Source organism: Mercurialis annua, linkage group LG1-X (genome assembly GCF_937616625.2).
Source record: "Mercurialis annua linkage group LG1-X, ddMerAnnu1.2, whole genome shotgun sequence".
In the NCBI taxonomy this organism is placed as follows: Eukaryota; Viridiplantae; Streptophyta; class Magnoliopsida; order Malpighiales; family Euphorbiaceae; genus Mercurialis; species Mercurialis annua.
The window spans coordinates 42,204,442-42,218,966 of NC_065570.1; the positions used below are offsets into that span (position 1 = coordinate 42,204,442).

The window sequence follows — 14,525 nt, forward strand, 5'->3', positions numbered from 1 at the left end:
ATGTAAAATTGTTATAAAATTAATTTTAATATAACAAAATATTAGACTTTAATTGTAATTTAGAAATGCATGTATAATATAAAAAAAATTAGGATATGTTTTAGTACGTGTAATTTTTTTGATTATTGTATTAAATAATTTTAGTGTTAATAAATATTAGAAATTTAATAATATGTAAAATTGTTATAAAATTAATTTTAATATAGCAAAATATTAGACTTTAATTGTAACTTAGAAATGCATGTATAATATAAAAAAATTAGGATATGTTTAATATAATTATATTAGAATATAATTAGAACGTATATAATTAAAAATTTCATGTAATAAGGAAGTGTATAATTAGAAATTTCATACAATTATATTAGGATATGTTTAATTTATTTTTATTTGAAAAAAATATTAGAAATAAAGTAATAGTAATTACGATTGATATGTTAACGCTATAAATTTAAGATTTGCATTTTAAATATAACGGTGTGAAAATTTGCTGTTTATTAATTAGAAATGACGAGTCCAAATATATCTTTGTTGATATGGTGTGATGGCCGTATTATGAGTTCTCCGTGTGGAATAGAATACCACGGGGGTCGTCCGGTTAATATGGCGCTTAGTGAGAGAATGAGTTTCGAAGAATTACAAAATTTTTGTAGAAGAGCAGTTTCTACCGACGGGGAAGTAGAAATTTCAAAAATCTACTTCCGGCTTCCAAGAATAGTTTAGGGTGCGATACGGTCGTACTCGTTGTTTTCTGTGGAGAATAACGAGCATGTGTTTGGAATTCTGAACGAGGTCGTGCGGTATCCGCAACTGGAGATTTTGGAATTGTACGTGGAATACGAGACCGTGGTTCGCAACAAGACTTTACTGGATCAGTTGGTCTTAGGTGATTCAAGCGGGTCTGAGAGGGGTAGTGGTGAAGAGGAAGAAGAGGATTTCTACGACAGCAACGAAGAGGATGTCGAGGAAGACTTAGGAGCAGATTCACAATATGAGTCGCAACTTCCTGAGCATGTAAGAACGGCGGATCTTTGCGACTTTGACGTCGCCCCGGAGGCTGATGAAAAGATTATGTGGGATCCTGGGATGGAATTCCGAGTAGGGATGGTATTCCCAAATCGCGATGCCGTCCGAGCTTGTGCGACTACTTATTCGGTCGGGGTGGGAAGGGAGTTCAAGGGTCGTCGAACTACCAACTCCACAATAGTGTTGGCTTGCAGGCAGAACCCTGTATGTAAATGGTGGCTGCGCGCTACACTTCTGCAAGCAACTCAGACGTGGACGTTGACAAAATATATTGTACCGCACACGTGCAATCAGCTGTTACCTGATCCAAACCATCGGAATTTTGGGTCTGTTGCAATCGCAGACTATATCAAGGGTCAAGTAAAGCTGCAACGTGATATACGGATCGATACCCTCAGAGCTGGAATTTGGCAACAAGTTGGAGTTAGGCCTCCGTATAAACAAACCTGGAATGCAAAGGAAAAGGCAATAGCTGATGTTTACGGTGGCTGGTATGAATCATTTGCTATGGTTCACAAGTTCATGAACGAGATGATGCATGTCAACCCTGGATCTTTCTGGGATGCAGAAGGTATACGTAATAACTCTAATTTGTTATATAACGAGTTGCTTCAAGTAATAATTCTAATTTTCTTGAACTTGTGATTTGTAGGCGCTGAGGTGTACACCGACGGAATCCTTCAGCCGAAAGTCGTAACGTTCATCCGAATGTTCTGGACTTTCAAACCGACAATTGAAGGGTTTCGTTTTTGCAAGCCAGTTTTGTTCGTCGACGGTACTCATTTGTATGGCAAATACAAAATGACCTTGTTGATCGCGTCGGCAATCGATGGGAACAGTCACATCATGCCACTGGCATTTGCACTTGTTGAATCTGAAAGTACTGCCAGTTATGAGTACTTTTTTGAACATTTGCGTGAGCACGTGATTTGCGAAAGGAAGGTGGCCATTATATCTGATCGGCACGCTGGAATATTGTCGGTTCTGAAGCGTCCTGAATGGGCCGGTGTCGCCCACAAGTTTTGCATCAGACATTTCTGTAGTAATTTTCAGACCAAGTTTAGGAACAAGGTTTTGAAGAAGCTGGCGGATAAAGCAGGTAATGATTTTTTACGAGTCATTATAAACGCTACATAGGTTATTATTATGCGCTAATATTATGGTTTGCCACATAGGCCGAGCATATCAGAAGCACAAGTATAAACGCTACATGGCAGCGATCGAGGTTAGAAGCCCAGAAGCGTATGCATGGCTGACTAAGCAAGAAAAGCGGCCTAAAGAAAAGTGGACAAGGGTGTATGACAAAAAAGGGCAACGGCACAATGTGATGACAACTAACTATGCTGAGTCTGTCAACGCGACACTGAAGAATATAAGGGGGCTTCCGATCACATCAATGCTTGAGTCAATTTTTGCTCGGATGGTTAAAATGTTCGACACGCGTTGGAAGACGTATGAGGAGTTGATTGCTACAAACGTTCACTACACCCCAATATGCATCCAACTACTGAAGCAGAGGGGGGAGAAGGCCCGTTTTCATACAAGTCAGACGTACGACCGTTCTACGATGACATGCAAAGTGGAAACTAGGAAGAACCACTCAAATGGGAGAGGAGGAAATACCCATACGGTAAACCTTCAGCATAAGAAATGCACGTGCGGTAAATTCCAGCAATTTAAGTTGCCCTGCTCTCATGCTATGGCCGTTTGTGCAAAGGAGAAGCTGAACCCTCTTGAGTTTGTGCATTGGCATTACCAGACCAAGTTTGCAATTCAATGCTGGAACACTCCATTTAAAGTGTTACGTGCCGGCACATACTGGAAGAAGTCCGGCGTAGGCGAACCCCACTTCATTCCAAACCCTGAATGGCGTCGAAAAAGAGGGCGTCCAGTCAACCAGCGCTTCAGGAACGAGATGGATCAGGAATACAGGGAAGATCCGAGTCCTAACTGGTGTAGTAGATGTTGTCGCCGGGGTCACAATGCAAATGATTGTACCAATCCTATCCGAGATGAGTAGATTATGACTGTTATCGTGTAATAGACAGGAAGTAGTTATGACTGTTATTGTATTTGTGATGACTGTTATTGTATTTGTGATGATTGTTATTGTTTTAATGAATGTTACTTTAGTAATGTATTATTCTTATGAATCTCCTTTTAGTAATTCTTACGAATATCATTCACTAATGTATTATTCTTATGAATGTTTGTTGTAATTTTTAATAACTGTTGTATGTATTTGTTATTTCAGCTATGGCTGAACGTCGGGACTACTACACTCCTGGGCCGTTGGTGCCAGACGTTCTGACAATGCAGGACGATCAGAGATCCTCGGTTATTTGGGATAACCAGGTAAAATCTTGTTTTTTATTGTCCTAATTTGGTTATAATTTTTAGTGTCCTAATTTTTATATAATTTTTATATTTTCAGGGCGACGAGTCTTCCTTAGGGTCACGTTCGAGCGCCAGACTTACTCCATTTCACGAGCTAGATTCTCGCATCAGGAATGGGATTATTCAGACTGGCATGTCTGGTTTTATCGCGATGCGCCAGTTTCCAGTTGACTTGTGCCTTATCACAGCTCTTGTGGAGAGGTGGAGACCAGAGACACACACGTTTTGGTTTCCAGAGGGCGAGTGTACTATCACGCTGCAGGACGTGGCCATCCTGACAGGGCTCCCAGTGGATGGGACGCCAGTTACCGGACCTCGTATACGGGATTGGAACACGGTGTCTGTTCCTCTTTTAGGGAGGGAGATAGAGGTCAGCCGTCCCCGTAAACCGGGGTGCTCGTGGGTCAGTGGTGCTTGGTTGTCAGCCCAGTTTGCTGGTTGGACGGTATTGCCTGCGGGTGCTACAGAGGATCAGGTTGACCAGGCGGTTCGAGGTTACCTTTGGGCTGCTTTACAGGGTCTGTGCTTTCCGGACTTGAACAGCGGCCACTTGGGCGTGAGGATTCTTCCGCATCTGGCGGATTTAGGCCACTTGCGCGATATTAGCTGGGGATCGGCTGTTCTGGCGTATTTGTACCACGAGCTATGCCTCTGCGCCTCTGCTTCGGCGAACAGACAGAACATCGGGGGCGCCGTGTGGATTCTACAGCTCTGGGCTTACGAGCGACTTAGGCCATTGCGACCCCGTTTGGCCGACTTTGATGTCACGGGGGGATTGCCTTTGGGTGACAGGTACATTTTTCGTATGAAGTTATCTTAATTTTACGTTTTTCAGTACACTTAAAATATAATTTAATAATATGTGCAGATGGGGGGGTCCCAGACAGCGGGAGCGGGGGACACGACGAGTTCCCAGACACTCAGTTTCTCACTTCAGACTGTTATTGGACGGGCTGCGTTACGACGATGTAAGTTTTAATTTTTTTTTTGAATTTAACTAACGTCCGGACAAATGTTAACTAACTTTCTAATTTACGTGCGCAGATCGTTTGGCAGCCATACTCCGACGACGTTCTCCAGTCCATCCCACAGATGTACCTGACAGGGCGACATATTTGGCGTGCCCGAGTGCCAATGATCTACTATCACATCGTGGAGTGGCACCAGCCGGATAGGGTTCTGCAGCAGTTCGGCTTACAGCAGCCCATTCCCCTGCCTGCTATGCAAGATCGGCGCCTTCATAACATCCAGTATCAGGGGAACTACAACTTTGATGAACTGCTCTCAGATTACATTCAGATTTGGAACAACAGAGCGGCTTACGTTGTTCAGGGTTACCAGCTCCAGCGTCCACCTCACTACCATTCAGCGTATATGGAGTGGTTTCGGAGCCGCAGCCGGCGTTGGATTACCCATGAGGGCGCAGCGGCCGGACAGAGTGTACGTATTTATTTTATTATTAAATTTCTCTTATTATTGTATACACTGGCAATTTGTTTCTTTGATGTAAACAGCGCGACACTTTCGAGATGATCGCCCTTCAGAGAGAGGCGCGTGCGTCTAGGATTGGGACTGCTGCACGCAGTTCTCAATTAGCTTACGGAGAGGAGCGGCGTGACGTCACATTGCCCCCACCAGAGCCAGCAGTTCCGGCTTACGTACTACCTCCTCTTCCTCCCCTGACCATCGATCTGGCTCACATCAGGGAAGCGCGTAGACGGCAGCCTAGAGCCGCCCCGCCTCGCGAGCGCCCGGCAGACCCTATCCCCCCACCGGTCTACTTCCACTTCGATCCTACAGCCACCACAGAGAGACGGGGGGAGTACTATGGCCCGACTCAGTACTACGGTTCCACTTCCACTTCAGCATCACAGCCTCCGTGGCATCAGACCTATTTCCCACAGGTTTCATGTCATTTATAATTTAATTTATTGCTTTTTTAACTCGTAGTTAAATATATATTTTAAATGTTGCGTTTTTAACTTTGTATTTCAGGGACCCCAGGTATCATCGTATCAGGTCCCGCCTTCGTCGATGCCGTTTTTTGAGCCGTCGTACGGACAGACAGCATATACCACTTCTCTGGGCACACCACCGGCGTCTCAGTTCCAGCAGGCCACACCACCGGCGTCTCAGTTCCGGCAGGCCACACCACCGGCGTCTCCATTTCAGCAGACCACACCACCGCCGTTTGCTGCATCAGATCAGTATTACCGTCCAGCGCCATATACAGATGCTCAACCGTTCACGTCTTTCGATCAGTGTTACCGTCCCACGATGCCTTCGGATGATCAGCCGTCGACGTCACATTCGCGGCCATCTTCTTCTCACCAGGCCCAGGATCCATCACAGCTACATTTTACACTGGCAGAGTCATGGTTATTCGGTCCGGAGATCGGTTCAGAGGCGTACGAGGAGCTTTTATCACGACCGGATCTCACACCTCCATCTTTTAGACTCCTACCGCCCACACAGGAGGAGACCGGTACTGCACCACCAGCAGCAGACGTTCAGCATTCAGCTCAGGACGAGGACGCCCACGACAGCGGCGAGAGCCCTCCGGTACCCAGACAGTTTCACTCGATCACAGACAGCTCACGGCACCGACGAGAGACTCACGGTTTGAGGATACAGAGACCGAGGACTCGTAGATATGAGGATTAGATTTCATATTTTTCTTTATTTATCGATTTTTGTATTTTAGTATATGTTGTATGTTTACTATATTATGTATATGATATTCGTGTGTTATAATTGTTATTTTTTTATCAGTGTCTGTTATAATCATTAGTTAAATAAAATAAATATTTATATCGTCTGTTAAATTTTGTCGTTTATTTATAAGCGTTTGTTAAATTCAGTATCGTCTGTTAAAATCATTAGTTAATATCGTTTGTTAATATCGTCTGTTAAAATCATTAGTTAAATAAAATAAAATTATTTTATATTATTTTTAGTTTATAATTATTTAAATAATTTTTTGTTTTTAAAAAATTAATAATCAGCAATGATTGGGCATTTTAGTGCCCAATCATTGCTGCCCCAATGATTGGGGAGACAAAACTGTCTCCCCAATCATTGGGGAAGCGTGTTCCGCATTCCTAGAATGCGGAACACGCTTTAATCAGCTGATTATTAATTAATCAGCTGATTAAATGGTTCCGCATTCTAGGAATGCGGAACACCACCTGTTCCGCATTCCTAGAATGCGGAACCGGTGGTCCCAGGCACTCTTTTGGAATTAATTCCAGAAAAGGCACTAGACTGGAAATTTGGGTGCCTTTGAGGCACCCAAATATCAAAAACCCATATGGCAGGAGCCTTAGTCCTACCATTCATAGAAGAATGTTCCACAACTTCCTCCTCTAATTCAGCTAATTGTTCAAATCTTAACCTAGAGAGATTCTTGCCTTTACTTCCTTGATTATTACCATTAGTATCAACCTTCCTTCTTCGATTCACCACCTGCATTCGGGGCCTGTAACGGTTCTCTTCCGCCGTCAATAATGGACGTTCCTCACTGGTTGAGGGTTTATGAGTAACCTGATCTGTGGAATCTCCGACGTAGGTTTATATTGACAATAGTTTTCGCGATGACCATAACGACCGCATTCAAAACAGATGATAGGAAGCCCCTCGTACTCAACTTTCTGGTAACGACCATCAATCATGATATGAGATATCAGAGGCTTTGTTAAGTCTAAATTGATGGCTAAACGAGCAAATTTTCCCCGCTCTTTGGCTTCCGTGTTATAATCAATTTTAATAACATTTCCGATCGTTCCTGCGATGGCCTTAAGAACATGATTATGATAGGAAGACCAGGAAATCGAACCCAAGCTAAAACAGAAGTAGCATGAGTATTATCCGATGAGAATGACGGGCTCCATGGTTGAACCGTTAAGTAGTGACCAAAGAGGACCCAAGGTCCACCAGAAAGAACATTAATGTAATCCTCCATAGAGTAGAATCTAACCAGAAAAAAATTGTTGTCCAAATCAATAAGGCTTGGATAATCCTTGAGTTTCCACAGCTTTTGAATTCTAGTAAAGAGCGTTTGATATCCGATAGTTTTCCCAAGCAACCGAATAATCACACAAAATTTCATATTATGAGCAAACAAATTATGAATTCTGTCTGAAAAGTTGATTATTGGTATGCCTTTAGTATCTCCAATCTCGATATCTTCATCCATAAGCTCGAAATCTGAGTCATCGCTATCGATCTCTATATCCTTGTTGCTACCAGAGCCAACAAGTTTGTCCTTAAACGAGGGTTTATGGGAGGTTTGTTGCTCTGGTTGATTTGTAGCATCTTATGCAACCATGTCCATGTCAGATCCAGATGGTGAGATGTTTTCAGTATCCCCTGGTCGGATTTTAACTTTCTTTGTCGAGCTATTAGGATCATCATTATCAGGGATATCAGAAGTATTACAGAGAGAGTTTTCAACCTCCATGACAGAGAGGTTTCGTTGATACTCCCTCCGTCCCATTTTATTTGTCCACTTTCTAATTCCATACATATTAAGAAAACTTTAATTACTAACAATTCTTCCTTGTGTACCCTTTTTGATTCTTGAGTTAATTTAAAATTATTATATTAGAAAAGAAGAATAGTGAATACAATAATAGTAATAACATTAAATGTCAATATTCTATAAATTATATCTATTTATATTAAGGGTAAAAGAGGAAAATATGTGTATATAATACAAATGTAACAATCATTTTGGGACATCTAAATATAGAATAGTGGACAAATAAAATGGGACGGAGAGAGTATTAAAGTTGCTAAAAACATTTAAGGTTTTTGTAATGGGTATTATTTAACAAAGAATCCTTTTGACTTTGTATCACAAATATTAATAATAGTTGTAATGATGCAATTTTTTTTCAGATATGAAAATGTTGTTAAGTTGGAATCTTTTAGCGCTTTTGAAGGATGGGAAGAGAGGCAGTGGAGTGTTTCCGTGACTTTAGCATATGTTTATTAAAGAAATACCAGTTAAATGCATTTATTTATTTTGTAATTTGAAAATGTCAAGCATAGATCGTGTGTAACGAGTGATCAAGTTTTATTTATGTGCAAATTATTATTGATGGAGTCTGCCTTCTGAACCGGTGAGTGAACCTGCAAAACAGGGTAGAAGCTAACCGGACGGTGGTTGTCCGATTAACTCTCCGATGCTAAAGTCAGTCTAGAGCTTTGAGCAGCGTTTTGAGTATATGAATGTAATTGTGATTCTAGGCTACCTCGTGCTCCTTTTATAGTAGTCGAATATACCTAGTAGAGTTGTATTAGGCAAGTGAATCCTACTTTATAGGGATTCGGCAATATCGTAGGGATTCTCCTGATTTGTCGTGATCTACCTTAATCTGATAAGAGTCCTATTTAGGAACGTCTTCCTAAATAGTCTTATCTTCCTAAAGTAGAGCTTATCCTTCCATATTTAGTGTTTGTGTCCGAATAGGACAATATTTCCATACTTAGTCGTTTACCCGAATCCCGGACTCGATGCGCTTTCGGCGGATCACGCGGGATTCGGTCTTTACGTCACCGAATCTAAAGAGATTCGGCATTTCCTTCATATCTTCGGATCTTCAGGGGGAGTCCGGTATCGCTTGAGAGTGGATCTCCTGCAACTCGGCTCCATTATACTTACAATAGGATTCGGTATCCATCATTAGCCCCCCCGCAAGTGAGCTGAAGTAGTTTGGCATTTATGCCTTAGTGGATTTTAGCTCTTTTGGAGCTGAGTTCTCTTATACGGGCGAGTCGTTTCATATGTTTGTGGGTGACGTTTCTTCTTCAGTAAGGTTCTGTGTTGCCACGTGTCGGCATTTAATGATTCAACGGTTAATGATTCAAAAACTTTTGTATTTAATCTCTTTGCATTTCTTCTTTTCCTTCTTACTTACTTTTCCAATTTACTCTTATTTCTTGCAGCTATTTCCTTTTCGTTCTTTGTTTGATTATTTGATTCTTCGTGACTTGTTTCCTCCAGATTTTTCAGGTATGTTTTCTTTCGTCGTTTTGATGTTAATATGGCTTTCTTCTTTGTATATATTCTCCCTGATTTATATTCTGGAAATTCCTTTTCTGTACTTGGTGTTCTTCGATGTGTTCTTCAACGTGTTCTTCAATATATTTTTTGTTTGATCCTTATTCTGTGTTTATGTTTGTGATTTCCTGTTCTAGGATGCCTCTTAGTCGAGTGGAAGATGCATGCGCTGCTATGGCTTTTACCCGATCAAAGCTTCGTAGGGATGAAGTCTTAGATATCTATTTTAAGTATAGCTTTCCTTTCGATTATAGGGTAATATTACCCGGTGCCGATATGGCTGCGTCCGATTCTCCAGGATCTTCTTGTAGGGCGGTTCTCTTCGAAGAGCAATTTGCTGCTGGTCTTAGATTTCCTTTAGATTCATTTTTAGTAGAAGTGTGTAGGGATTTAAAGATTGCTCTGGGGCAACTTTACCCTGGTACGATTATAGTGCTCGCCTTTTCGGAGGCATGTAGGCTCCGGGGCTGTGCCCCTTCTCTCAAAGTGTTATATCATTTTGTAGACTTTAGGAAGTGTGATGGTTGCTTCGTTTTCGCCCTTGGCAGAGAAGGGCGATCTCGTATTCATCTTCCTTGCCTAACCAGTCGCTGGCGAAGGCGTTTCTTTATTGTTTACCATAAATTTGCTTTTCTTCATTTTTCGGATGGTTTTTCTTCTCATCAAGTTCGGAGCTGTCCGTCTCCTTTAAGTTTATCCGAGTCAAAACTTGCTTTCGACATATCTTCCTGTAGTATTGTATCGCGTCTCATTCTAGATGTCTTGGTCAATAGTCGTCTTCGGCATCGATGGTTTCCTTTAGAGGATCATCCTCGAGGCTTGGCGGATCTTTGCTACTCTTTTGTTCAAGGTATATTAATTTGCTTAAGTTCTTTTTAATGTTTCTTTTGTAGGATGTCTTTTTCTTCTGACGATTTCCTTTTCGGATTTCAAGTAGATTTGGACGTTCCGATGGGTGGTCCTGACGTTCCTATCGCCAACATTATTCCTGGAGACATTGACGTGGATGGGGCTCCTATTGATATTCCCATAGCTCCCGCCGAGATAGCGTTGCCTGAGGTTATTGTTGTAGATGATGATGATGACTCGGCTGATCCAGTAGGTGACGAGGCGGTTCCGTCGCCACTTCCCCCCTAGCATCATTTACCGTTTCGGGGGGAGTTGGGGGTGTGACTTCAGAGGGGTTGGTTGTTGCTGATTCGGGAGAGATTCCTCTGGGTCGAGACCCGGATTCTCCTTCTAGGAAGAGACGTCGAGTTGGCGATGGTTCTCCATCGAGGGAGAGTTTTCCTGGAGACTCTTCTTCTGCTCCAGATTTGGTGCAGTGGGTCGAAGGTCAGGATCCTGCCAGTTTGCTGAATCCTAGAGTGCTAGCGGAATATATCCGGACTTTGGCGATTCCTGATGATGTTACGTGGTTTTGTGGTAGGCCGGGTCAGGAGCTTTCCGATCTGGCTTGTTTCATGGTTTCTCTGTAAGTGCTTTCTTTCTTGAATATAATATGTTTTTTGTATTCAGTTGTTTCCTTATTTGTTTGTTTCTGGTGTTTGTAGGCTCTTCAATCTGTTCTGGTATTGAACGACCGTCGACAGTGTGCCGAGGAGGAAGTTGAGCGTCTGTCTTCTCTTTTGGCGACTTCCGAGTCTGAAAGGGCCAAATTGAAGGCTTCTTTGGAAGAGCATGATTCCCTTCTGGCGCAGCTTAAGGCGCAGGATGCGATTAATGATCGCCAAGTTAAAGTGATCGAGAAGAAGACCGATGACTTGACTCAAGAGATTGAGGAGCTTATTCGAATCAATTCCCTTGTTGGTGGGGAGAGGGACAGTCTAAGATCGGAGGTTGAAAGTCTTCATATCCATCTGCTAGATACGAAAGCTTTTTACTCTGCTTTGATAAGCGAGTATCGTCTTGCGATTGGAAGGAAGCTTCTAGAGCAGAATCCTGATATTGATCTTTCTGGGGTTAACGGGTTGGATCCCCAGGCCATCGCTCGTGATCTTCTCGTCAAGATGTCTAAAGACCGCGTCTAGTAGTTTATCTTTTGATTGTATTTGCTGATGTACTAATTTTGCTTTTTGTAATTCGCAATTTATGAATATATTTTCTTCGTGTTTCTTCGGAATGCGCTTTCGCCTTATATTAATTTTTATGTACTTGTCTTGCCTCGAGGGTTATTCTAAACCCTGTTCTTGGCGTTGCTTTTTATAGAGTTAATCTAAACTCTTTTATTTTTGTTTTTGTTTCGAGTTAATCTAAACTCTTTTTGGCGATTTGCCTTTTTTGAGTTAATTTAAACTCATTTTTTAGCCTTTTGTGGCGATTTTCCTGGTTCGGCGATTTTGCTTTGAGTTAATTTAAACTCATTCTCTTGGCTTTTAACCTTTTATGGCGATTCGCCTAGTCCGGCGATTTTGCCTTGAGTTAATTTAAACTCATTTTTTAGCCTTTTGTGGCGATTTGCCTGGTTCGGCGATTTTGCTTTGAGTTAATTTAAACTCATTCTCTTGGCTTTTAACCTTTTATGGCGATTCGCCTAGTCCGGCGATTTTGCCTTGAGTTAATTTAAACTCATTTTCTTGGCTCTTAGCCTTTCTTGAATTTGATCTTTATTTTTTCTTCTTTCATCTTTTGATTTAATCATTCGTGGCTGTTCTTGATTTTCATTTCTTTATTGGTTCGTCTGGCTAATCAAATAGCAGCAAAATTGAACTTTTATTGATAAAAAGATGGCATACAAAAAATTAAAGATAGATTTGACGCCATCTGGTAAGACGTAAAGTCGTTACCGATGATGGGTCGTTTTTCGTTCTTATTCTTCCTTCTTTTCGGTTTTGTTTTCTTGGAGATCCACCACTGACTCGTCATAGCACTTCTTGGCTATTCCTTGGTCTCCTCTCAGCGTCACTACTCCCTTTTCAGTCGGTACCTTCATTGCCAGCGCTCTGATGCTGGTTACTGCTGCCGAATCATGGAGGAAAGGTCTTCCTAGGATGGCATTATACGTCAATTCCATGTCCACTATGTTAAATAGTGACATGATTTTCTTGTTTATTCCTCTTTCTGGGCCGATTATTACTTCCAAGGTGACTGCTCCCAGCGGAGTGATGGAGGGGCCACCGAGTCCCGATAGCGGAATTGGGACTCGGCGTAGCCTTGACGCTGTTCCTCCCAACATTTTGTATGATGCGTTTGTCATGAGGTTTACTGCGCTTCCTTCGTCGATAAGGATCCGCTCCATGTTCCAATTTTCAATGATAGTGGTCACTACCAAAGCATCGTTGTGGGGTGCTTTGACGTGTTCATAGTCTTCTACATCGAAGATCACTGGCGGCATGTGAGTTTCTCGTATGTTCATTACTTCCTTCCTCTGCTTCCTCCTGATCGTGGAGCTGCTATGTCCTCCACCGTTAATCATGTGTATGGTTCCCAGAATTTTGGATGGGCGCTCGTCTTCCTTTTCTTTCGGCTTGTCTTCTCTGTTTCTTTTTTCTCCCTTGTCACTGCTCTTCTCTTTTCGGGCCACAAATTTCCTCAGCTCGCCTGTGTCGATCATTCTTTCGATCTTGACCTTCAAGTCTCTGCAGCTATCCGTTTCATGTCCGTAATCGTCGTGAAATTTGCAGTACTTTCTGGTGTCTCTTATCTCTGCTTTCATTTTTGGTGGCCATACCACGTTTTTGACGTTTTCCTTGATCCACATGAGGACATTAGTTCGGCTGGTGTTTAGCGGAGTGAAGTTATTCTCGTCATCTCTGGGATCATATCTCGATTCATATCTTGTCTGGGGGGCGAATCGTCTACTCTCTTCGGGTCTTCCTCTCCTGTCATCAGGTTTGGACTTGGTTTTTTCTCTGGATCTCTCTTTTGATTCTTTTCCTTTTGCTTCCTTTCCGCGAATCGCCCTTCGCCCTTCGTCTAACTCGAAGTATTTTTGAGCTATGCCCATTAAGTTCGAGAAAGTTGTGGGTTTGTTGACTAGCAGCTTGTCCACCAGCTTTCCGAATCGCGTCCCGTCTCGCAATGCTTCTGTCGCCATGTCGACGTTCAGGTTGTCTATCTTCATAGCTTGCTTGTTGAATCGTTCGATGTAGCTTCGCAGGGTTTCTCCTTCTTCTTGGATACAGGCTCTTAGGATACCAGTAGTGGTTTTAGCTGGGATGTTTGTGAGATATCTGTTGAGGAACTCTGTTGAAAGCGAAGCGAAGCTTTTGATCGAGCCTGGTTTTAATTTGTTATACCATCTCTGGGCTGTGCCCGTGAGTGTGGTAGGGAAAACCCTGCAGAGGATGGCGTCTGATACGCTGAGTAGCCCCATGGTCGCTGTGAACCTAGAGGTATGGTCTCGGGGGTCTCCTTCCCCATTGAAAATTGGCAAGATCGGCAGCTTCATGCTGTGCGGGATGGTTTCCTCCATGATCTCGGGCGAGAGGGGTGATCCTTTCAACCTGAGGTCGTCTATATCCAATTCTTCAGATTTTAGTTTTTTGAGCGCTTTGGCGATCTTCTCTTCTAAATCTTCTTCCACCACATATGTGGCTTTGCTTTTTTGGGGTGTCTCTGACGATTCGCCCTCTCCTTCTTGGTGTTTTTTCTTAGTTTGCTCTTTCCCTGCATCTCTTTCTTGTCGCTTACTCCTTGGCGGGGCATCTTCTTTTTCCTTATCCCTTCGTTCGTCTCTTTTCGTATTCAGACCGCTTCGGGCGTCCTCCTGGTTGTGCTCATTTCTGGGTGTCTCCGGTGATTCCTCGTTAGATTTTTCTCTGTTCGGACTTTCCTTGTCGCTGGTTTTATTTTCTCGCTGGTTTCTTGCTTCGTTCCTTTCTTCGTTCCCTTTGGTTCGGGGTTCCTTGCTTTTGTTGTTTTCTGCCCTTGTCTCTCGTCGGCCTGGGTTTGCATTTTCTGTTCTTTCTCTTCTTCTGGGAGCTGTAGGGCTGAAGTTTTCCCTTAGCATTTTCATAGTTTCTTCGTACCTGTCGTTTGTTCTTTTGGCTTCGCTAGCCAATCTGTCTAGATTTGCCTGTACAGATTCTAGTATCTT

At 42.6% G+C, this 14,525-nt stretch overlaps 2 protein-coding genes across 2 annotated transcripts; both read left to right on the forward strand.

Annotated features, from left to right (window-relative positions):
- The first annotated feature begins 366 nt into the window (after positions 1-366).
- LOC126668913 (uncharacterized) lies at positions 367-3,046 on the forward strand. Its single transcript, XM_050362183.2, has 3 exons — positions 367-1,597; positions 1,679-2,125; positions 2,202-3,046. The coding sequence occupies exons 1-3, from the start codon at positions 1,072-1,074 to the stop codon at positions 3,044-3,046; spliced, it is 1,818 nt and encodes a 605-aa protein (XP_050218140.1). The 5' UTR covers positions 367-1,071.
- Positions 3,047-3,272: 226 nt separating this feature from the next.
- LOC126669961 (serine/threonine-protein phosphatase 7 long form homolog) lies at positions 3,273-6,143 on the forward strand. Its single transcript, XM_050363614.2, has 6 exons — positions 3,273-3,381; positions 3,461-4,215; positions 4,292-4,391; positions 4,468-4,863; positions 4,938-5,327; positions 5,419-6,143. Exons 1-6 carry the CDS (start codon positions 3,283-3,285, stop codon positions 6,085-6,087), a joined length of 2,409 nt encoding a protein of 802 aa, XP_050219571.1. The 5' UTR covers positions 3,273-3,282; the 3' UTR covers positions 6,088-6,143.
- Positions 6,144-14,525: the final 8,382 nt, after the last annotated feature.